General features: G+C 36.4%; 1 protein-coding gene across 1 annotated transcript in view; it reads right to left on the bottom strand.

Annotated features, from left to right (window-relative positions):
• Nucleotides 1–26,144, bottom strand: part of ANO6 (anoctamin 6) — a 54,538-nt gene that overhangs the window by 17,054 nt on the left and 11,340 nt on the right. Inside the window, exons 2-11 of the mRNA XM_063309384.1 lie at nt 21,048–21,127; nt 17,652–17,777; nt 13,764–13,829; nt 10,290–10,568; nt 8,190–8,303; nt 6,285–6,400; nt 4,169–4,303; nt 2,701–2,806; nt 1,107–1,167; nt 297–442 (exon numbers count right to left, since the gene is read on the bottom strand). Coding sequence (XP_063165454.1) covers nt 297–442; nt 1,107–1,167; nt 2,701–2,806; nt 4,169–4,303; nt 6,285–6,400; nt 8,190–8,303; nt 10,290–10,568; nt 13,764–13,829; nt 17,652–17,777; nt 21,048–21,127 — 1,229 coding nt within the window. The remainder of the gene's footprint in view (nt 1–296; nt 443–1,106; nt 1,168–2,700; nt 2,807–4,168; nt 4,304–6,284; nt 6,401–8,189; nt 8,304–10,289; nt 10,569–13,763; nt 13,830–17,651; nt 17,778–21,047; nt 21,128–26,144) is intronic.

The raw sequence follows: 26,144 nt of genomic DNA on the forward strand, positions 1-26,144 counted from the left end.
CCATCAAGAGGGATTGGGACAATGAAGGGTGGAGGAGCCCGGGGCCCTACGAGAGGGTATAAAAGGGGCACCTCCACACCACAACCCCCGTTCCCGTTTTTCGTTCTGTCAGCCATCATTCCAATAAACCAGAAATCCTTAATACCCATTGAGTCTGTGTCTTATTGCGAAGCGAGACTGACCCTGACAACTACATACACAGCCCCAGTAATTGACAAAAAAATGAGTGAATTCATCCAAACAGTAATACTTTGAGTGATTTAAATTAAAATGTTTAAAACTGTAAATACAATTACCTGCGTAATTTCATTCACTACTACATGATGGCATTTTGCCTCATACTCTGGACGTATTAGTTCTTCTTGCTCTAAAAACTCAACCGTGTCCCATTCATATTCTAATTCAGCCTGCCGTCGTTTCCAAAACTCCAGAAACAAGGTAACTAATTGAAGAATAAGTCAAGAAAGAATTCAGTACATATGGGTCAAATTGTTGGCACCTGCCACAGTTCCTTGCCATTTTATGTACCCCCCCCTTTTTTTGAAAGAACTTTTTTTTAAAAAAGATGTTCACTTACATCCTCTCTAGCATGTGAACCCAATTTCCTGTTACTTATTTTTTGAAGAGAGAAAGAGATGAACTAGCAATTTGATTGCAACAAAGCTTTTTCTATCAAGGATCTATTGCATCTGGACTAAGCCTATTCCGGAAGAGCACCAAGGGACAGTTCTAGGGCATGACCCCTCTTTTTCATAAGAACAGTTGCAAATACGGGAGAAGGACTGTTACAGGATTCAGATCTGTTTTCTTCCCTCTCTCTTCCAGGATGCCACTCAGGGCTAACTAGGGACAGAAGCTTTTATGCTGATTAATTCTTGTGTACACAGCTGTGCAGTAGAAAGAGATGGAACATGTCCCCACTTTTCCTTTTTATCTGCCTCAGTCTTGTTTGGTGACATTTGTCTATTGTTATACAAATTCATATACTATGCCAATTCTGCAATAATGGTTGGTGTGTCTTATAAACATATATGACACCATGTCCCCAGTTTGACTGAATTAGTTACCTCACTATGCAAAACAAACAAATAAAGAAGTTAGCTTACCCCAGATTCCCATAAACATTGCAAACACTAATGTTCCAAAGCTATCAAATATACAGAGTTTCTGGAAAACATGAAGGGAAGCTGGCTTAACATATAATGCAGTGTTATCTTTACTTTCAGAAAAATATCACTAGCTCTTCTGTTGCCCTTGTAGATTTTGTCACTGTACAAAAACAGGTTGTCATATGCATATATTTTTATTATATTATGCACCTAAGCATCTGCATTCAGTATTTCTGCACTATATACACAGTGATAAACAGATAGTATTCATTCTTCATTATGGAAATGGCTGAATCTCCTCCTGGTGCCCCAGCTGATAGCTGAAGGCCCTGTCCATCTGCTCGCCTGGGGAAAATATGTATGTCAAGCAGCCAAAACGGGTGTGCTGCTTGCTGCTCTATGTAAAATTCTATCAAAAGATAATGTGACTTTGTAAAAAAAATGCCACAGATCAACTTTTCTAACTGTTGCAGTCTTATCATATAAACAGAAGAGCTTCTAGCAGAAAACAAGCTCTATGATAAGCTTATCAAATGGAAACATAGCCTTTGTGGACCTCACTATTTTAATCATGCCAATTTCTGGTGTATTTTCTTTCATATGCATCAAAGTATTCTAATATGAATCTTTAAAGGAAGAAAAGGTTAATATATGTTTCCTGATGTATGTAGTGCAAAACAGACCTTTGTGCCAAGGTCAGCTGTACTGTGAGGAAGAATGTACACTTTTCAAATTCACCCAACCCGCCTTAGATACCAGTAGGCATTCAACCCTGGAACCACTGGTTGATTTGAGACCAATCACTCTCTCACTTCAAGTAACTTTGCAGGATTGTCGTGAGGATAAAATGGGGAGATCCTCATCTCGGTTTCTTGGAGGTAAGGTGAAATATAAATATAAATAAACAAAATAACCCTTTTGCAACTCAAATCTTAAAAACAAGATTTATATATTTGGGCAAATAAGTATATAAACAAAAAGAAATGTGCTAGAGAAAAATGATTTGCAAAAATGCATATGTTACGAAGATGCACTAAAATGCTTATATTCACAGAAAATGCATATAAAATATTAAAATTTTATACAATTTTGTACACTTTTTAAGAATTGAAATTTATGTTCAAGGCAGTGAAAACAAATTTAGGATTGGAAAAATGGGAAATGGAATAAAATTAACTTGACCTATCCCTTAATCCTTAGTCATGCTCATCATACTACTGCTTTCTCTTTGCACACAGTTGTGTAGAGTAAGGATGTAGAGTGTTTGCTTTATTAAGGCAATTTCACTAAGCCCAATCTGTTCAGCTGTACACTGTATACAGTAGCTTACTTCCCCTGTACTTTTACAGAACTGCAGAATCTCTCAGCAGCTTATGATTCTTTCCTTGGACTGTTAACTGTTTTAAGAACATACCCGTACGTACTAAGGATTGTATTCATCACTTATACTTTCCTTTTTATGTTTATTACTGATCTTAATTATGTGATATGTTTCTTTCTTGTCCATGTATTTTCAGCTTATTTCAAAGTAACATTTCATGTCACACTAACAAATATGGGTTTTTTTCTGCTGAAGGAAAAATCTTGTTACCTTGGAAGATTCACAAGTGATGTTGAGATTCCAGTATGTGCATTCTTGATCACACTGTGGACACATAATAATCTTACCTCCTATGTTTGGGTCACATACTTCTTGACTGAAAGAATGAATAAATCCATCTTATATAACTCAATGAATGGGCTGCTAAATTCATAGTTTTCATTAATCACTACTGCCCTGATCCTCTTCCATTTAATAGGTAGTGTAGTACTACCAAAGTGGTTTCACTGGCCCTGTTTAGATATGCAAAGCAGGAGCAAAAATTTCTGACTAGTGGGTAGCATAGATGATGGAGTCTTTCCCCATCAAATAATTCTCTTTTCTGTGATTCATATCTTCAAGGAGTCTCCTCCAGTTCAGTTCAAATGCATGTTTGGGCTCTGATTTGTGGACTGGAGAAACATATTGTATATAGCTGTTAGGCAGCTGTCCCAGGACCTCTTGCCAAAAATAATTCCATTTATTTAAAAGTCCCCATTACTTTATTTTGTTTTATTTGTAATCACATGGTTTATTCATTCACAACAGCATGCTGTGATGATTTTAATTAGGAGTTGGTATTTTTATTTATGCTTGTGGCAAACCCAAGAAAGAATGCTTAAAATCTCAAAATAACTTTGCTCAATATGGCACAAAAGATTCAGAGTGCAGACATTGCAGAAGTTTAGTAAATTTGTCACGGATGGTATAATTTTTTTCCAGCACATATATTATCATTCACTGAAAATTCATCATTCTCAGCATATTTTAATATTTTTTCACTGAACAGAATTGGTAGTAAAAAGATATCTTTAAGCTTTTAAGAGAACACACCAAAGCTGGAATAATAAATTGGCTCAGATTAAGCTAGCATAAATAATGAGAGATGTAATCTTATGCATGCCTGCTCAGGTAAGAGCACAGTCTAGTTGTCCAGTTCAACTGGCTAAAAGTGGTTAGAATAGGATTAACAAACTTCAACTCCCAGAATTCCCTAGCCAGCCATTCTGGGAGTTGGTCCATGCATCTTAAAGTTGCAAAGGTTGAGAAACACTGGTCTATAGTGATGTTCTCTGGTATGTTGGCCAAAATTCTACAAGTCTCTTCCCAGTCTCTACTGAAGGTAACTTCGCAAATGGGGAATTCCAGTGGCAGAGGAAAGGCAGTATCTGTATTCTCTTGAAATCCTCCTGATTAAGCCCTAACTTAAAATATCTCATTTCCATTCCTATTGAAATCAATTCAAAGCAAAGATCTGCCAGAGAAGGAGAGAGATCATGCTCCTGCTGCTTCCCTATTGCTTTGCCCATAATATTCAGCATTACTCTACTATTCTCTGAGAAGTAAGTACAGAATTTGCAGCCTATGTTAATTAACAAACAGAAATCATTATATGAGAAGGGTCAACTCTAATGAATTACCTAGGATCTTTATGCTTGATTATAAATAACATGAGACGCATGAGTCATTATAAGGTTACCTCCAAGTGCAGTTGTCCTTTGCAAAATATCCATACAAAAAACATCCAAGACCAACTATTGCTGCCAGGAGTAACATCTGGGTATAGAATCCCAGCCAGGCAAAATAGATCCCAATTTTCTCACCATAATATTTCCTGTGGACACAACAACATCCCTTGAAAATATAGATGTGCATTTCCTTTATTAAGAAAAAAGTTTCTCATATCTTCAAGAGGGAAAGCATGAGTTATCACATACTGCCAGAATTATAGTGCACGTCCATGCTATCTGATTTCTGTGTTTAAGAATGACTCCAGTATCTTTCAAAGGTAATTACGGTATTTTTTTTAAATAGCAAATCCTTACTTGTTCTAAGACACTAGATAGGATATTTTTAAAAAGAGTAGATGACTCTGTGTGGAAAGCAAGGATGATTTCCAGAATGTTATGGAGAGGTATAATGAATGGTGCTGGTGAAAACTAAATTTATATTTCCTTTACTTTTCACTTACCTTGTGCCTTAACTTTTTTTTGCTTACTGCTTCTTATTTTTTTTCTGTGCTGTGCATAACATAGCTCACTCCAAAAGGGAATAGCATAATGGATTGTATGCATGTATGCATTCTCATTACACAGATATTAAAGTAATGGAAACTTGCTCAAAAGGAACAGTATCCTAGATGACCAGCTGTTTTCTGTCTTGCAACTCTTCTGAATCTATTTATGCTCACTCAAAATTGATCCTGGGGGTGTTGACTATTGTCTTATTTATGGCAGGAGACAAATTTGTCTTTCTTCCTCTCTGCCATGGGGGAAAGAAAAAAATCCTGATACAGAAGCTAAGGGGAAAGGAAGGCAAATCAATGTCTTTGCCAGATGCCTTGCTCGAAGTTGAATTCATAAACAACATGAATCAGATGTGTCCCTTTGTCATCTGTTCACCTCCAACAAACTTCCAGAGGTCTTCTTAAGTACAAAGTGTTTGGCTTCAGACACTACTTTAACTTAGCTGGAAGTCTGTGTGTCTTTCATCTCTCTCCATTCAGTCTCTTGGAAAAGCACTTCCCCATTCAGTAAGCCATGATATAGTAAGTCCCACATTTATTTTATCACTAGGAGGATCCTTTCACATAAAATTGTGAACGCATTTCAGTCTGGAAGTGCTGTAAGAGTCTCATAATAGCAGTTCCAATTGAGAATAATCAGGTATCTACTACTGTGAACTTTATTTCTCCAAGAACTCTTCAATAATCCAACATTCTTCATTTCAAATTATATTCTGTAGTTTATATTCTGTAGTTACAGGTAGTCCTTGCTTAACAACTACCCTGTTTAGTGACCATTCAAAGTTACGACAGTGCTGAAAAAGTAACTTTACGACCAGTCCTCGGACTTAAAACCATTGCAGCATCCCTGCAGTCATGTGATCAAGATTCAGGCGCTTTGCAAACTGTGGGTATTTATGACCATCACAGCATCCCGTGGTCACTCCATCTGCATGCTTCACAGCCAGCTTCCGACAAGCAGAGTCAATGGAGAAGCCAGCAGTAAAATTGCAAGTTGCGGTCACATGATGTCTTGCTTAACAACTGCGGGTGAGTCACTTAACAACCTCAATGGAAATGAGGTCATAAGTCTGCAGCAGTCATGTGGTGTCTCACTTAATGACCATGTCACTTAGTGAGGGAGTTGCTGGTACCAATTGTGATAGTTATGCGAAGACTACCTGTATTTTATCACCATTGAACTTTTTAAAAAGGTATTATTTTAAGAATAGTTCTATCCATAGTGTATTCTTAAAAGTAAAAAATACAAATATAAATTAATGCAAAATATACTTAGACCCTTAGAGATCTAGATGGCTTGCATCCTGATGACATTCAGGAAACTATTAAAAAGCTGGGAATTCTCCAAGGTTTTGGGGCAAGGTGAAGCTTAAGCTGGGTTTTTTGGTTTATATGTTTTAATTGTAAGCTGCCCAGACTCATCAGGAGTTGGGTGGTCTATATATTGAATAAATAAATTGTATAAATAAATACATCTTTATTTCTCACATTTGTTTTCCTGATAAATGACTATTATTCATAGAAAAAGAAAATACTCATATGGAGTGACATAACAGTCCTTAATACCTACCTGACAAGATCTAAGGGTTGCAGTTTGAAAATATTTCGAGGATGGGCCCATTCTCTGTATAGCAGGTACCGTTCATTTGGGCACTTAGGATCCTGTGATTGGTAATTGAATCTTGACTGTAAATGGAATATTTTCTCATTAAATGATGATTTAAGGCCACAACATCCTGTTTATTTCAATCAGCTCATATTCAGTCCTAGGTCCAAACATGAATAATTACTCTTGAGGTTTCTGAAGTTACTGCCACCTAAATGCCAGGATCAATCTATGTTATCATTACTATAGAGGAAACTAGAATCTCCTGTATTTGATTTATTTTTAAAACGCTGCTCAAGAGGCAACAGTTGTCATAATTGGTTTATTTGTACTGGTAGCAGTTTGACTGGACATTGGAACTGTCCACACGAAACAGTTTAAGGATCAGTAGTGGCACTTTTTTGGATATCGAAGTGGAGAAATTTTTGTCTGACAGTTGTTTGTACCTTCTTTGAATGACAAAAATGTTGTCTTTTTCTGAATAATGTGCAATGTTTCTCATGCTAAGGATCACTCTTAGTGGAATAGCAGAAGCTGAACTCCAAAACATTTCTGGAGTCAAGATAAATAAGTGCATGGAACCAGTAAACTCAATTTAATTAAATTTTAAAGCTTGAAATCTGGTACAGGAGAGCAAGTAATCTGATTTCAAGATCATTTACATATTAACCTAAAATCAAGATACTGTATGTTCATGAAAAACCTCTCTTATATATCTGTCACCATGACTGTATAACTTTCTCTTAGGCTATCTATAGGTAATAATAGTATGACATTCTTCCAGCAGCTGCATAAAATGTCGATGTATTCACAACAGAGTCCTAGAGTCACTTACTGGAAATACAATTAAACTAGCAATGCAAAGTAGTTGTCAAAATCTATTCCCTAATGAATCCTTCATGTCCCAAACAACTCTGGAGTCTTTATATGACGACCTCAGTCATTGTTCATATCATTGTAAGTTCTTTTTAAAGTATCTTCTTCTCCTGGGAACAATTTTTGTCACATTCTTCTTTGTCCACCGTTAATAAGGACCAAATTTTATTTGTAGTTTGTATTTTATTACAGATTTAAAAAAACTATTATCAGGATTACCAATGATTATACCAATGAAGATGTGCTTCTGTAAATCTATGGGCAATTGTTACTTGCCACATGTAAGTGACAAATTACGGTTAAGAATTAAATGAAAGATCAGTGCATAAAACTGAGAAATAAATGTAAAATATAGTTCAAGAATTCAATTTCCAAACCAGATGAATTTTATAAAATGTAGAAAATAAAGACTGGATTTCTATATTCAACAATAGGTATATTATATTATTCTAGAAGATGAAAAGTACAGTACTGTTATTTCTGAATAATGTTTAGAAGTTTCCTGATTAATTGTCAAATGAATAATAATGCTGTTGGCACAATCACAACTTTTCCCTTCTATACATGCTTCCACATCATTGATTTATGCCTCGGTAGGGTACAGCAATTCATAGAAGGGATGTGGGATTCCTCACACAAGCTTCCTTCACAGAATTCCTAGCCCTGTCCATTTAAGGCACACTGTAATAAGTGGGAAAAAACCGCTATTATTTAATATTATCTTTATATTTCAGCATTGTCCGACAAGCCACATTTTTAATTTTAAAACTATTAGTCAAAACATCCCATATTATGAAATCCTAATTAAACATAGCTTTTGTAAATTAAAGTATATAGAAAATATATACATTCCTTTGTTGCTGTCCATTGTGAAGGTTTTCAGTTTGTAGCTTGCAAAACAGAGCACAATTTAGTACATCTTAAAAAAAAATCACAAGATTAACATTTTATATCACGATAGGAAAAAGGCAATTCTTTATCAATGAGACTCACATCATGGAGTGGAAAAGCTGCCTTGTAGATTCCAGAGTCCAGAAGCTTATTGATACCAAACTTTTTCACATTATCTTTTATAGCATATTGTCCTCGACAAAGAATAAAGTGAACCTGAAAAACCCCCAAATGTGTTCATTAGCAGGGAGTGAACTCAACAAGTGTAGAAATATTTGCTGAAAGCATAGGACCAGACAATACTTATGAGTACATGTAGCTACTAGGCAAAATGTCTTCCTGTTGAAACTTTGTCTTTGTATTTGCCAGTGTTCCTTTTAAATACTTTTCCCCAGTTGCAACTAATTATGGCATAAACAAGCTCTGGCTTTTTTTTTTTTTTACTTTTGTCTGCTGTGTCTCCATAATGTTGCCTTCATCTTCTCTCCAGCCCATGAATGAGACAGGCTTAACTCATCCTTAGGTGTTAAATTAGTATTTTTCCATTTATTCTGACACTGTCCAAAGACAGCCTCGAATGGTGTAGAAACTATTAGGTTTTGTCACCCATTAAGGTAAAGGTAAAGGTTTCCCTTGACGTTAAGTCCAGTCGTGTCCGACTCTAGAGGGCGGTGCTCATCTCCGTTTCAAAGCCGAAGAGCCGGCATTTGTCTGTAGACACTTCTGTGGTCATGTGGCCAGCATGACTACACGGAACGCCATTACCTGCCCGCCGAAGCAATACCTATTAATCTACTCACATTTGCATGTTTTCGAACTGCTAGGTTGGCAGGAGCTGGGACTAGCAACGGGAGCTCACCCCATCAAGCAGATTCGAACCACTGACCTTCCGATCGGCAAGCCCAGCAGCTCAGCGGTTTAACCCGCAGCGCCACCACGTCCCAGATTTTGTCACCTGGGTGAAAATCAGGTGACAGCAGTGGCTTGTAACAGTGGCAAAATAGCAATCACTACTCTGCTAACTCTGTGATGGTAAATAGCACTTCACCTCAATAGTAAGGAAAAGCCTTTAGTCAGGGGTTAGTAGCTCAATACATTTTTTTCTTTATTTGTACCTTGACCATCCACAGTCCATGTCAACAAATGTTTAACCTCAAAAAATACATTTTTATAGCAGAGGGTCCTGAGTATTTTGATTTCATGTGGGCTGCAACTTCTATAATGACTCTGTGATCTCTGGCATGTCTTGCAGACCAAAAGAGTTTGTGAATGTAGGGTTTTCTGGTTTTTAAGAGTACTTTCATGCAAACAGCTTGGAGAATAAACTCTTCTGCATAATAAAATCTGTGGAAAAGTCATGGTCAACATATTATAATTTGCTTGTGTTCATATGTGGCAAAAATCAAAACAAATTACAGCTGGTCCTAAACATATGATCACAATTGGGACCAGAACTTCCATTGCTAAACCAGGCAGTTGTTAAGTGAGTCATGCCTGATTTCATGTCTTTTGCCACATTTGTTAAGCAAGTCACCACAATCGTTAAGTGAATCATGTGGTCATTAAGCAAATCCGGCTTCCTCCATTAACTTTGCTTGTCGGAAGCTGTCTGGAAAGATCACAAACGACGATCGCGTGACCCTAGGATGCTTCAACCATCATAAATACACGCTGGTTGACAAGCGCCTGAATTCTGATCACATTATCGCAGGGACGCTGTGACAGTTGTAAGTGTGAGGACTGGTTGTAAGTCACTTTTTTCAGCGCTGTCATAACTTCGAACAGCCTCTAAATGCATGGTCGTAAGTTGAGGACTACCTGTATGGAAATCAAAACTAGTAGTTTTGACAGCATCATATAGAAAGCAGCCTTGTGTGAATGCTCTTGGTACATCTAGCTCAGTATTATCTATATTTGCTGACATCAGTTTGTCCATGAGTTTCAGACATCAGTCTTGCTAAGCTCCATCTGGAAATGTTATGGACTGAGAACCTCTTTGATTCAAGTCACACTTTCTACTAGTGATTTGTGGTCCTTCTCCAATAATTTTCCCAATATTTGATATTTCCTTAACATTTTATTGTATGCTGCAATGCATTTTTTACATATTGTCTCACTCTTTTGATGTTCAGAACAACAAAGTAAACGTTAGTCTAACTTTGCACTTAAAAATACATCCTTTAATAAATGTCTACAACTTACTATTCGGCTCCTAGTTGCTGAATTGAAGAACGAGTCCTTGTCCTGAATATAGAAGTCCGAAATACGTTCATTTTCAAATGGAGCAGTAAAAAACTCCTGTTCTGGTTTGATGATATTTTCATCCACATTAAAGAATCTACTAATCCATGTAAATGCTGAGTCATGACTTTTCAGATCATTGGGTTGCAGAGGCAATTTGATGTGCATAATTTCAGCATATCTACACAGCACTTCCCAAGGTGCATGCACCTTTACAAAGGTCAACTTTTCATCCATGACCTGCCGTAAAAGGATATCAATCAATGATAACATATTGATTTAAAAAACACCACATCTCAAGAATAATCTTAACATCTCTTTGGAACCTGGTCAAATGATCTGGTCAAATGATACTTAAGACATTTAGCTGAGTACTGCTATTTCATAAGCCACACTGATAGAAATTGGAGCACTACTAAAGAAGTGACACTTAATTGTTGAGAAAAGAAGTGTCAGAGACTAATCCTGACTTGAAATCACCTCTTCTATTTCACTCCCCATGACTAAAACATAAAAGCCTTTTTCTCAGACCTTAATTGAAATTCTATCACTTATTGATGGATATGAAGTTCAAGTTGTGGAAATTCAGTTTAAAAACATGTCACCTGCAAAATAAGAGCAGTGGTCTATCTGGTTCAACATAGCCTTCTCATAATAGCCAACCAGATGCCTGTGGGAAGTCTTTAAGCAGGACATGAATTCAATGGTAATTTTCTAATCTGGCTTCCCAATAACTCATGGTCAGAAGTTTTCAATCCTCCTCTCTCATAACCTTAGAGTCACCCAATGATATTAAACTGTACTCTATTTTACTATTTCCTTTCTACTTTTGAAGTCAAATATAGTATTTGACTTAAATTTGACTTAAATTTGGTAACATTACGATCATTGTTCCCAATCAGCTGACTACACACACACACACATACACACACACACACTAGATACTGCATATGTGTACGATTTCATATGTTAAAGGGATAACACCTTTAATCAAAACATGTACAAAACACATTACATGCCAAGTTGTATAAATAGCACCATATTACTAGTTGTGACTGTAAATTTATTCTGTGAGCAGGATTGCTAGTCTGAAAATGTTTCAATTGATGAACATTTCCAGTTGATGAAACCAGCATAAAACTGATTCATAATCATAAATATTACCAACTTGAGTATAAGCCTTGGCTTGCTCTTAATTTTACCACTTGCATGTGATAATCTGAGCTTCAAATAATATATGAATCTGGTCTTAATAGTCTACAATATATTTGGAAAGAAGAAGAAATGCTGTAAATTGTGAATCTGAAAAGGGGCATTTTATTTAACTTACTTCATTTGAGCCATACGTATGGGCGGGTGTCTAAAAGTACAATGCCTGCCATTTATGTACAGTTTTAATCAGAGTTTATAGAAACTGAATCTGTTCCTTTCTTGTACTTATACAGTCACTAGGGCTGTATATGCTTTAAAAAATGTTACAGAAGATGATCTTTGGACCTTGTACAAGCATGGCATCTCTCTGCATTAAAGCAGACCCTTCTCAGAAGCCTGAAAAACCAAAGGCTGTTTGAATGAATAGCAGAGAACTATTGTGTTTGCTTGAGGTTCAAAGTTCTTTGGAATCATATCTGAAGAGTACACAACCCCTTAGTAGTCTAGCTAGTTCAGAAAGGGAATAAACTTTTAACACAAAAACAATGTAAAGGACAGATGAATTGTCATAGGTTTGACAGCACAAGCAAATGGGGTGACAGGTCCTGTGAACTGGGTAGTTTGTTGGCAGTGTAGTTACAGGAGGTAGCATAATTCCCTCTCCAACCTACCTCTAATGCATCTAGGACAGTGTTTCTCAACCTTGGCCACTTGAAGATGTGTGGACTTCAACTCCCAGAATTGAGACTGAAGTCCACACATCTTCAAGTGGCCAAGGTTGAGAAACACTGGCCAAGGTTGAGAAACACTGGCCTAGGGTGATCTGTGTCTTGGGATGTCCTGCCTCATACTGCCTTCGTCCAGGAAGCCTCCCCTGCCAATCTCAGCCCAGTCACTCTCTATCACTCTTCATTCAAACTTTATTCAAATCCCGGAGCCCCCAATCAAGAGGCCAAGTTCTAGTGAAAGAAAATTGATTGCATTCTGGTGAACCTTTCTTTTCCCCTTAATCTCTCTCAGAACTCCATCAAGTTCTCCCAGAACCTGCGGGTTCCACTGAACACACTTTGAAAACCCTGCCCTTCAGTCAGTCTTTCTTGCTAGGCTTCTTTGATGGGCCTTATCTGCCACACAGTCATTTCCGTAGCCTCATCCCCTCCACTACTTACAGCCTCAGGGACCTTTTGCTAGGTCTACTCACTGGACTGCTTCTCGTTTCCCAGGTCAAATCTGTCAATGAGGCCTGCTACTGCTGGACTGTCCCTGTTTGTGGTTCATTCAACTCCGCTTATGGCTGACACTGCTTCACCTGTACCTATCCAAGCTGTTGTAGCTTCAGGGAAGCTTAACTGACTGGGGTTTCCCTCTAAATTTTTGCTTTTTAACTTCTAGCTCTTTAGCTTAAAGTAAGCAGCATTTCTTTCACTTTCTTGCTTCAGCCATCTTTAAAAAAAGCTCCTACATCTCTCTCTCAGAGAGAGTGGGGGGGCAAGTGCTAGGCTATAAATTCCTGCTTTTATCTGCACACACTCCATTAGCAAAAGCAGGAATGGTCATTTAAAAGCAACAGGAAAAAGAGAGGCTATAGGGCAGTGTTTCCAACCTTGGCAGCTTGAAGATGTGTGGACTTCAACTCCCAGAATTCCCCAGCCAGCCTTCTATTCTGGGAGTTGAAGTCCACACATCTCCAAGTTGCCAAGGTTGGGAAACACAGCTATAAGGTGTTTCTTTCTCTGCCAAGCTGGTCCCTCTCCTTCCACATGACCACATAAAGATCCAAGAAATCGTTAGGGTACAATACTTCCAATAAATAACTTCCAATAGGGAAATGAACCCAGATATATAGTATGTTAAGCATTCACAAAGAGCTCTTGTAGAAGCTGGAGTTTTCCTTTTATTTCAGTGAGAGGTGTGACAATATTCAAATATTAGACAAAAGTTTTTATTACACTGTATAAATCCAAGTGTTCTGACTTTACTAATCATATACACCAAACCCTGGGGGGGAAAGGCATTTCAAAGTAGTAGTTTTTTTCCCTATCACTTACTTACTTATTTACTTATTTATTTAATCAATCACATTTTCTTATCCCCCCAAATTATAAAAAAGAAATTCATAGATCATATGAATATACAAAATATATAAATACGAAATAAATATTTATATATATAAATCTATATAAATACATAGATCATAACCACTTCCATACAAATGTTATTTATTTCTTTTTTGATGCAAAAATAAAAAATATATTTTTTAAAAGGACAATGGAGTACACTCACCGACTTTGTTGCTTCAAGCTGCAAACCGCGGCTTATCAGGTTTGACTCATAGACTTGTCTCTTCCTCTGTTAAAGTTGGTTAAAAATTGTGAAACTTCTTTATGATTCATGCTTTTCAAAATAAATGTACTAAAGCTGAAAACATTTTTTTACAAAAATAATACAACATTGTTTCAACTAATTTTATTTATCACTGAAACACAATTTAGAATTTAGCTTTCAGCAATTTACACAGATATAGGCAGTCATGCCCTGTCCCCCATCTTACCTCCCAGCATTCATATTAAGCATAATTAATTTGACTGTTTTTAGAATTTTATTCCTTCTATTTAAAGAAAACCTGTTCAAACTATTTTTCTGTTTGTCCAGTAAATTAAATAAAATTTGAATTACTAGATTTATTTAGTAAAATTAGCCAATAAAAATTGATTTAATTACAAAATTAGATTTTTCTATTAAACTAGAACTTTTGCTACAGCCATTGTACATGATTTGGAATTAGATCATAATCATGATTTGGCACTATAAAAGCACTTCCTTTTTTTTCTTCATGTACATCGTTCTTTCATTAGCTATTATGGAGTTTGTAGCAAATCACAGTTTGCAGTTGTGTTAAAGACAGTCATCATTTGTTTTAATTACCTTCCAAACCAGGATTCCAATAAAGTTGGTTTGAAATTTTGACTTGTAGGACAAGAAGGAACCATCTTTCTCATTTCAAGGGTATAGTAGCAAAAGAAGGAAGAGCACCAGCAGAAGTGGAGGAGGAAGAAGCAGAAGCTCAATTAAGCTGAGCGTGTAAAGAGAGAAGAATGGAATGAAGAAGAACCACAAGGCCTTAGTATGATATATCAATCCAACCTTTTGTTTTTCTCCCCATGCTGATGGTGAGGGCTGCAATACATCTTAAAACCACTTAAAACCACTCTTACTTCCCTATTTGTATTTCCATTTGGTCACACATTAGAATTGGCTTTGATAATCTTAAAAGGGATTTGATATTAAGGAAAAAATAAGCATAGTTCAGGGATTTAAACTGCAGTTTCTGTCCCCAGGGTAAAAATGGTTGAAAATGTTTTTAATCCATTCACCTTACAAAGAGGTTTTGATTGGCCATCGCTATTTCCATACTATTAACAATATTCCATACTGCTCAGGAACAGAATGTCAAAGGAAGCATAAAGGGCTAACACAGGAATGAACCACCCACTGCCACTTATATTCATCTCAAAAAATGTAGGTGCCACTCTTGATGCCCCACCTGATTCTAGAGGCTGATGGTTTCTGCAGCTGCTGCACTAAACTTTTGGCGGTGTGTATGATCTAATCTTTGCTATGGTTGGGTACACTTATGAAGACAGTTACGAAAAGCACAACTGTTGGTTTCTGTCCAGCACCTACTTTTCTTAAATATTTCAACAGCTTTTCTGTTCTTCATATTCCATGTCAATTTAGAGACTGAATAACCACAGCAATCTCCTCCCAGGCATATTATATCATAGTGTGGCAACCACGGCTATTCTCTTAAACTTGCATCAAGATTTAAAGGATAGAAGAGCCATCACAGGTGCAAATGTCAGTCTCTCTATAGTAGAATTCAGTGGTGGGATTAGACTGATGCTGATTCTTCAGTAGTTGCTTCACTTCCTTCAGACGTTCTTCCTGCACCTGCCATCACTGAAAATATGCACACTCCCTTCTCCTCCTCCTTCCAGCAATCACATTTTGCTGGTTTGGATATAAAAGTATAGTCTGGATTGTACTAAAGAGGTCTGAAGCCAAATTACTTATTTGTTGATTCAAAAATCCAGTTAATACACCAACATGATTCTGTGTAGATAGTTCCTATGCTAAAAGAATTGTAATTTTGCAAAATAATATTAGTAGTGAAAAAAATACTACCATGTTTATTTTCATTGTGCTTTTTGTTTGCCAGTAATAGATGTGGCCTGATTTAAGAGGTTACTGTGAATTTGCTTAGTGGAAGGATTACTCCACCCAAATTCATGCTCACATCCATGTGACAATGACTATGTTTCTTTTTGATTGTACTTATTTTAAAATATGAAATTAGAGAATGCAACTCATTAGGAATAAAACAGATGCAACATTTTTAATTTAAGATGCCTTGATACGGCTTAAAACTGCTCAATTTAAAGCATAAAACTTGACTATTTGTAATTTAGATTGGTCCACCTTTTGCAGGCTTTCCAAAACGCTGCTAAGACTATACTATTTCAGACAGCCTTTGATGGATGACTGTCACTTATTTATGATTATTTGGAGGACTGCTATTTGAGGTAATTAAGATATATTTTGATGTGATCTATTAACATGAATTATTGTATCATGGATGTTATATTGTTTATTGATCCTAGGAATGTTCATTATTACTCTACCATAGATGTTTTAGTTGTATCTTTACTGTGGACATTTTAGTTGTTAATACTGTGGATGTTTTAACTGTTATTGATTGGGACTTTTACATGATTACTTGGCTTATTGTAATTTTGGATCTTATGTAATCTGCCCTGACTCTGTATGATTCAGTAGTATATAAAGCCAATAAATGAATAAATACATATATAAATATAGCATTTTAGCCACAAACAAGTCAGATTACTAAAATAAAAAGTCTGCATGTATAAAATTACCTAAATTTCACAATGAGGTAATGCAATGTTTAGATGGTTCCTTTCTTTGAAAAAATAAAAAATCAAGGGACTATACAATAGTTTTGTATAGCTATTAAAAGTGGTGGAACTTCCCAAAAGTTGAAAAAGAACTGCCTTTCCAATCATCAAAAAACAACCATTGATTAGAGTCTAATCAGATTCCAAGATACATAAAACATATAATGATTTTAGACACCATGAAACTACTACTGTAGATCAGCTCCTTCCGTAATTATTCCTCCTGTGCTTTAACAGCATTGTGGCAGAGAAAAATAGATTAGAGAAAGTTAATTGTAGACCTGGTCTGAACCTTGCTCTAGTGAATACTTGCCTCACAAGTGTTTTGCAGCCTCTCTTAGGCTACAACCGTCTAGTCCCAAATAAAAATTAACACCAAATGTTAGTTTTTAGTACTTATAATCCATACTGACTACAAGATACTAAATATAAAATAAAATGCTGATCAGTATAAATGCTGATGCAGCTGACTCCTATAGGACAGTGATATTTAAGCCTTTTATTTCCTTATTTTAGCTGTAATAATGACTAACTCATGTTCAGAAAGAATCACATAGAATTTTCATTATTCTGAAACTGAATGGAAAGACACATGGTTGAATTGTCCTTGTCATGCCAAGGGCTTGCTTCCCATGGAAAGGTAGAAATATGATTCCCTTGGGGCAAAGTTTAAGTTGTTGTTTGAGTAACTTTTACATATTACTGTAATTGTATGTGTCTATTTTGCTTCACTGGATTGTTTCTGTTTCTATTCTTTATTGCCCATTGTTGTTGTTTTTTGTTTTAAATATACATATTTATTGTTTGTAAAAAAAAAAGTTGAAATTAAGAGAAATACCATTGCCCTGCCTATTTGTATTCAGGGTTGTTTGATTTTGTTCTCTTTTTTTAATCTGATAGACATTTGAACATGCATTCTGACATGGTATAGTCCCAAGAAAGCTATATCAAGTGATGCATGGAAAATAATACAGGGAAAACTGAACTGTTGTAGATCAAATCTTCCCCTTGTCTGAAGTTATATAATTGTTATTAAATCTTATTTATCTTGGTGAGTTGGGACAGATAAAAAAGGAACCCTTTTAGAAATTATCAGAATCTAAGGGGAACCTATCTAAATTAATGGGTTAAAGGAAAGTGTTGTAAATATTAAAGACTTTATCAACAGTAGGATAAAATAGAAAGCAATTCATACCTTTCGTTTTTTATGAAAAGACTTATGACTGTCCTTTTTACTTTCATCTTCATATACTAAGACAAAGTCAACTTTTCTTTGGCCATCATTAAAGTACAGAGAGTCAGGATTCAGGTTAAACTCTGCCTGGAAAGAACATATACACTGAATATTACACAGATTACTCCATCCATCTTTATCTTCTCTATATAAATACTAATACACCAGATGGAAATTTGAGAAATAAAACATATGTGGTTGATTAACTGAGGAGAGCAAAAAGGAGGTTAGCAGAGTCCTACAGAGAGATGTCTGAAAAACATACAACCCCAAATAGTCCATACCAAGGGTGTAAATATTTGAGCCGAATATATGTATGTGGAATCAGTTGCCACTGTGGAATAAATAGTACAAAACAAAATACCTGAATTTTTCCATCTATGATAGTTCACTCACTCAAATACATGTATCATACGGATTTGTAAAAATTTCCAAGCATGAAAAAAAGTTATCAATAACTTTTTTGAGTATTCTGAACTGAGGACAGATCCATGTTCTGAGACTTCTACTTTAACATAGAACAAAATTCTGGTTTCATCCTAGATTCAGACAAAACACAGTTGTTTGTGTGGCACTATTTCATATGCCTACAACAGTCTCAAATCCTATGACTGACTTACACTTCAGCAAGTTGAGGTTGATTTGTTGTTTTTAAAAAATGTCCTAGTAAATTAGACCTGTTCCATTCCTACTCTTATTGTCTAAGACTAGGTGAGAAAGGAATGGGGTGGTGATGGAGGGGCAGAAATTATTTCAGCACTTCTTCAGAGCTGTACTTGCTGCTAGGCCTTAGTTACTTGCCTAGATCAAACAAGTTATTGTATTTGCATTCAAAGTCCATTTGGGATGGCTGAATTCCAATACAAGAATAGGCAAAGACAGCTTTCAGTTGTAGTTTACTGTTACTGTATTAAAGTTAAACTTTATATATTGCATGTTCTGGGTTTAAGATGGGGATGTGCTGTGCACAATGAGCATTGCTGGTGGTTAAGTTTTTCAGTTCTTAGATGCAAATTGTAAATACTACGTTGGTGTTGCTGAAGTTTTATGTGCATGTGCATATTCTTGCTGATACTGAATTTTCAAGATGCATGCATTGTATTACTTTAATTTGTTAAGTGTTGTTCTGCTACATTTCTGCATTAGAATGACAGGGGAACTTCAAGCCAACACAGTGTGTTTCTCATTGTCATTGCTCATGGGCTGTGTTGAAATGAATCATGCTATATTTTGCTGTTTGCTAGGCTCATTGGAAGGCTGGTACAAAAAACATGTTTAAGTGTTTTTCTATTATTTCCTATGAGGATTTTTTAAATGTGTTAAAACTTTTTTTAAAAAACACCCTTGGCTAATTTTTCTATAGGCTGATTGGTAAGGAACTGGCAGTATGAGACCAGCCCACCTATTTTTTACCATTAGGGTAAAAAACAAGAGGAGCCTTGTTTAAAAGTCCCATTGTTCCCCCTGTAACAATTCAATGTTATTGATTTGAGTTTTCTTCCATATGAAACACAGAAATTCAAGGCGTTCTGCATTTTGTTCTACCAAAACAGCTAACCAAGGACATTCTGACAGAATATTTCAAGTAAGCTGTTTTGTTCTGAAATGAAAAAATACTATTTCTATTTCATGCAAAATCCTGGCCTGTCTGCATATGAGTCATGATGATTGAGAGTATTGTTGCAAGGTGGCTGAGAGAGCTGATTATCTATGGTCATTTTACTGCCATCTTTTGTACATCCAGATCTGTTAAAGAACCCATTAACTGGATCATATTCTGGCTTGTATGAGCAGCCAGACAGAGAACATGAAACTGAATTATTCCAGTTTAATACAACATTCTACCAATAGGATCACTTTTCCCAACCACACAGTATAAGGGTAAGATTTTAAAGTTTATAAAAACTTTGCATAAAACCATGCATATGAGCAATACAAAAAATATAAAACTAGTCCTAGAACCATTTGTATAATGGTTTCTGGCTGAAATAAAACCTTCAGTGTTCCTGCATGCATTGAGAATACATGAACACGTATTGTTTTAATACAGTTTAAACTGAATTGTAGACTCCAGTGCTTCAAAATATGGTGATAGCCACCTATCTAAATGTCTTTATTTCAATTTATATAGCTGCCCATCTCAAATACAGTATATGACTCTGGGTGGCTCATTGCAATTAAAAACCATATAAAAAATGAAAACAATACAAAAAAGGTCTAAAAACAGTCTTAAAAAATCATACAAACAACCATACAACACAGACCATACCCAAGGTATACCAAAACCCATCAACAATAATCAACACAGCCACTGTACAGTCTCTACCACACACCCTGGTCCCAATGCCCAACAGCAAAACCAAGTCTATAAGGCCTTGCAGAAAACCATTAGGGTTGGGGCCGATCCAATCTCTGGAGAGATGATGTTCCAAAGGGCAGGGGCTATGACAGGAAACACTCTCTTCCTAGGGCAAGGGGCAATCTTTTTTGGGCAAAAAACTTTTTGGGTCGTATTATGGAGCTGTTACTATTTTCTAATAGGCTAGCATGTTGACAAGATCAGTCAATCGTGGCAATAAGGTTTTATGTATGATCTAAAATTTTATACAAAAAAGTTTAATCAATGTTATGATCTAAATAATGTGTTTTTCTTTAAACAGCTCTTGTTAATTGTTTTAAAGACAGTAAGAACCACATTGCCTATATCTTCTCTCCATAAACTGGTGCTGTCCAGAAGATTAGACTACAACTTAATCCCTGAGCCAAAATGGAATTGTAGTCCAGTATCTTTGGAGAACAACAAGAGGAATGCCTTCATAAGTCATGATGCAAAAATAACAAGGTTTTGTCATGAGTAAGGATGGCGAGCAGGGGGCTCCCATCCAGACTGTCAAGCGCATGCGTAGCACTGATGAATTTTTCAGCCATTCAAAGAGACACAGATCGGGACCGCCTTAACCCTTGGGGGTTATATGTCTGGGTTTTCCCCACGCTTCTTCAGTTTGTTAGGATTCCTGTTAAGTACTAGCAATAAATATTAGAGACCAGTTCCTTGTCTCAGTGTGTTTCCTGGTTGTTAGGACAGGTTTTCTGTGTACAGATACAAATCTGAAATATAAAGTTACTGCTATCTCATATTGCCCCAATAGTACATTATTCAGAAATGTTAATGCTAAAGGCCACATTAAAAAAAAACTTTTTAGTTTTTAATTCTACCACCCAAATCTAAAATATCGTATGAGAACTGCTATTCAAATTTCTCCCCTTATCATATGTCATCAATTAGTTTGCATCTCTTTATATGAATAATATAAAAAACATTTTTATGAGAATAATGTTGGGTGAAATAGTACCTACCCATTCAGGCATATGAAGGGCTTGCTGGCCAGGTACTGCTCCATAGTTGGGAATAATAGTTTGTTCCAGTTCTTCTAAGACTAAAAGAAAGGAATCCAATGAAAATATGTTTGATTATAGCATTCAGCTAAACGAAGTCTCTATTTGGGAGAGAATCAAATTTCATGTGTTGCCCATTTATATCTAACATGGAGAATTAAGACTATCACATAGGCAATTATTAGCAAATCATTTTATAATCCCACTTTTATAATCTCCTAAAGTTGGGGTTGCTAAATCTTTTGTTACAAATCTTTTAGTCAGAATAAGTACAATGGGTACTCCCTAAATTTTTCACTGCACCTTCTGTTAGGACAGAAGAAAGAGGTGACTATTTTTGCTAACAATCTTCTGTAGCAACATAAGAAACCTATCTGTCTCATTTAGTTATTTTATGTGTTCTCTTTTTTAATTCCACCATTCCTCCAAGAGAATTCTTCTTTTTCTCCATTTCAACTTTGTAAAGGATTATATGAAAAGCCATTGACTAGTTCAAGGCCACTCCATGCATTTTATGGCTTAATGGGAATTGCAGCTTGATCTAAAGTACTTATGCTTAGGTAATCTTTCTGCAAGAGTAGTGTAAATTCTTACAATGTGATATGCCCTACAAACTTCTCAATAGATCTCACATTGACACTGCTGACACTGCAGATTTTAATGATTGGGCAATAAATCAAACAGGAAGAAAGGAAAGCATACGGTTCTTAAAGTTCTGTAATTGTTCAGTACAACTTTTTTTGGTATTCTATAAATTAAAAGATTCAAAAATTATCTGTACAATTTAAGACTGAGAACTGTTCCACACATAAACTGTAAAATTTCTACATTTATAGTGGGAGATCTGTGTATCCAATTCCTCTTCCTAAGGGACCATCTATAGTATATTGTTGAGTTACTAAATTGTTACACAACTGAGTATCTATTTTCTCAGCCCTGGATGCCACAATAATCTATAGAGGGAAATAGAGTGGATCAACAGGGCTGACTCAAACAACCTCCAAATTGTCAGCATACTATTTCATATTGCCTAAAGCCATATATCTTACTAAATATGTACAGAGGAGAAATGAAGTAGGAATAACTATGAACATGGAAGAATGGAAAGTGTTATTTAAAATCCAAAGAGCATTGCATTTATAACAGTAATAAAAGGGATGAAATGTTAATAAAGTAGAGCAAAATATATAGCAAATGACAATACTTCAAGGAGCTCCACCTGTACATTCTTACACAAAGAGTTTCCCAAACCATTTTAAAGGCTCGATTCCTAGTTGGTCAGCATAACTTTCGTTGAATAAGACTAATTGTGGGTAACTTATGTATGTGCAAACATTTACATTAAGTGAAAGGCAGGTCAGTTTAAATGTTACAAATAAACCCCTTTAAAATAAGGATTTTTTAAATAACATTAGTTGAAAAGATAAATTTGTCACAACCTCTAGCTATAATCGTAAGTCCATCAAAATATTATAGTTGTCAAAAAGAAGACAGCAGCAAGAGTATAAACCCATTTTGTGAAGCAATTCTTATGTTTATATTGTTAAGATTTCTAACTCAAGCCCTGAAGCTTATAAACTTTGGTGAAAAGTTCCTGCTCCCTCCCCCCGAAGTAGAAAACTCTCTTCCAGAAACGCAGTGATAGTAAAATATTTACTCTAGGGAAACAATCTTGCCCACAATTTTCCATCAGTGTTAAACTCCAGTAATAGATAAATCATAACCTAACAATTGGCCTAATTCAATTATCATACTTGGTAGATACTCAAAGTGACAGTGTGGCTTGGCACCCATGCAGGGTTTGTTTATTTATTTATTTAACATATTTCTATGGCTGCCATCTGCCAAAGGCACTCTGCATGGTGAATAAATAAAAACAAAACAAAATCACAATCACAATCACAATCCATAGCATAAAAAGCAGCAAATTGAGACCCTAAAAATCTCATTAACAACAGATATACCCACTGCACCTATATCAGAGCTCCATTAGTACCCTGGGCCCAGTGTCTGGGGAAATATCAGATCTTCATGGCCTTCTTGAAGGCCAGCAGGGTCGGGGTCATCTCTATCTCAGGGGAGAGGCTCATATAGGAAATTATTATGAGGACGGTATAAATTGTTGTGTAGTCCTTTGTGCGTATCAGATTGTAGTGAGCATTTTAGTTATTTCAAATTGCCTTATGTATTGCCACTCCCATACCTGAAAATAATGTGTATGCTATTATGCTCCACCCTTGAAATTCAACAAAGGCTTTTAAAACAAGGTCAGAAAGCTTGAAGACTTTTAATTAGGGTTCTCTGACATTAGTACTGAGACAATTGTTAATAGAACTTCTTTCTTTCTGGTTAACACTGAGCTTTTTATTTCATGAGCCAGTCTTGTGTAAAGGTTAAGGCATCAGACTAGAAACCGGGAGACTGTGAGTTCCAGTCGTCCCTTAAGCTTGAAGCCAGCTGGGTGACCTTGGGCCAGTCACTCTCTCTCAACCCTAGGAAGGAAGCAATGGCAAACGAGTTCTGAAAAACCTGGCCAATAAAAATGCAGGGACTAATCCAGGCAGTGCCCAGGAGTCAAAACTGACTTAGGCACACATACACTATTTGCATAAATTGAGAAGTATCTGGATAATGTGTAGGTCATTTTCTTAGCTGCAGAAAAAACAAACACAATTACCAACGGGCATCTGTTTCATTTTTTTCCAGTTGCTTTTAATTCAGAAACAGTGTAATACAAACTGAGAAGAGAACTTGGCAGGGAGAAGCCAGATAACCCCAGCTTTCTCCAAGATGTCTTCCTCTGTTCTGTCCCATAATAAATATGGATCATTAAGCATATTAAAATGCATAAGTAAGTAACTGACAATCTCTCCTTTTATTTCTGTCTCTAAACTTTCCACTAAAAATGTAACTGTTCTGCATCAGCATAGCAGGTTTTTTGGACTGTTTCATAAAGTTGACACTTAGCTACCACAGTCTCATTATCACATTATTATTCTGTAAAATCAGTTCTCCCATAATCAAGTCTATGTACCAAAACTTCAATATATAATATTGTAGCCTCATGCTGTTTAGTCCATACGTATGTTACCTGCATTTCTTTTAGCTTTTTTTCTTACCTGGCATCTGCTCCATTTAGATCCAGAAAGAACCAGTGTTCGTAGTCCAGGTAGACGGTGAAGGGTTTTGTTTTTGCTAAGGAGTCAGGAACTGTCACAAGCACTGACAGCAATTTTCTATCCTTAAACAAGAACCCTGAATATAAACAAAACACTCCTTCTAGATGGATTTGGAGCTAATCTGTGTAAATCTACTTCAGTCTCAAAGTTTGTAAATGGAAGCAAATATGCCACTTATCCTCCAAAGGGTGGATATATGAAAATGGGAAAAAGAAATGTAAATGAGGGAGTCACTCTGCATTGAGCAGTTTAAATAGTCATTCTCTCTTTTTGAACAAAGTGCAAAAACATCTTGAAGAACTTGACTGACCAGATTAAGCCAGACTGATGACTGCTTCTCAAGAAACTTGAAAAGAGGACAGGGTGTGCCAAATCTTTCATTTTCCATCGGAATTATGATGTCAAGGCTGTATGCGTAAAGTAAACTTTAAGTGAAACTCTCTATTCTAATGAAAGCAACTTACAACACTTGAGGCACACTAAAACTAGTAATAGCTATAGAATAAAACCAGAGCAAAGCCAACAGAATTAAAGAAACAAACTAAAACTAACAGATTATAAAAAGCTTAAAAGCCTGAATACAGAGCTAGCACCATGGTGCCAAAGCCCTTCTCTTTAGTCATGATCCCTTTCACCTCACCTCAGTGAGCCATACAGGAGAGGGCCACTAAATAAGACCTTCATCTGGACAAAACTATGAAGGAGACAGTCCTTTGAACAATCTGGTCACAAGCCATGTTGGGCTTCAAAGATTAACACTTTATTGGGTCAAACTGTAGCCTGGAAACCAAAGCCAAACATTACTGCCTGTTTTTGAAAAGTACCTTATCAGACATTTGAGGCTATAGCCCATGTGCTGCACCATTTAAACAACAACTTCCCCACTCCTGAAGAGTGAACTGGTGAATCAAACACTGCCCAGCCTGGGTGTGGTCATGGGCCCCCATTATCTTTATTGGATCCATACCATAAAGACAGCATCCAATTCATCTGTCTTGCTAAGACTAAAGCATGCTTTAAAAATGGTGCAGTATATGACTACAACCTCAACGTGTTATGCTTATTTTGTAAAGTGTTTTAATAATGACTTTAATATGCTGCTTGAAGCAGCAGTTTTCCAGATAAATCAACAATATAAAATAACAGCAGAAGAAACTGTTTTGGGGATAACAGCAGAACAACACAGTGGCAGCATGAGCAATGATAGTGATAGTGCAGAGAAGAGGTGACATCAAGGAAACAAGGGAGGGAGGGAAAAGAAGCAGATGGGGGTAGCTCTAACACTTCTTGTTATGTGCCTGGCTTGTGACGTATCCTAAGCCAGAGAAGGAATAAGACAAGGTGCTTTGTACTTCAGATACAACCCAGTTGTGGTATGAAATCAGGTCCCAGTGCCCCTGACTCAGCTATCCATGACCCTGACCCAGAATTTTAGTCACTCATCCATGGAAATATTGAAGTTTCTGAGTAAAAAGAGAAGGCAGCAAAATGGAGGTATGCACTGTTATCTGGGAAAGCATCAGAAAGAAGCTGGTCTATTCAAAAGCAGGATGGTGACTCATGTTGTCTGAGTCTTGGAATTAGGACTGACTGGTACCAGCTCCACTGAAATAGAGGCTAGGAATTTCCTGTATTTACTGATCCACTTCAGTGCAATTAGAGCCTGTAAGATTCCTTATGACGGCCAACCTTGCATGTTCTGTGCTTTATCCGGCCATGAACCCCCTGATTAGAAATTCTGACCCTGGCTTGTTACTGACTTGGTACATTTGCTCCGCAGACTAAACCTTGACTCCTAGTAAGAATTTTGGCATATGAACTCAGATAGTTTCAGACTACAGTATGACTTATATGTCATTAATTCCCTTGAGCTACTGCC

This window comes from Candoia aspera, chromosome 7 (assembly GCF_035149785.1).
Source record: "Candoia aspera isolate rCanAsp1 chromosome 7, rCanAsp1.hap2, whole genome shotgun sequence".
Classification (NCBI taxonomy): Eukaryota; Metazoa; Chordata; class Lepidosauria; order Squamata; family Boidae; genus Candoia; species Candoia aspera.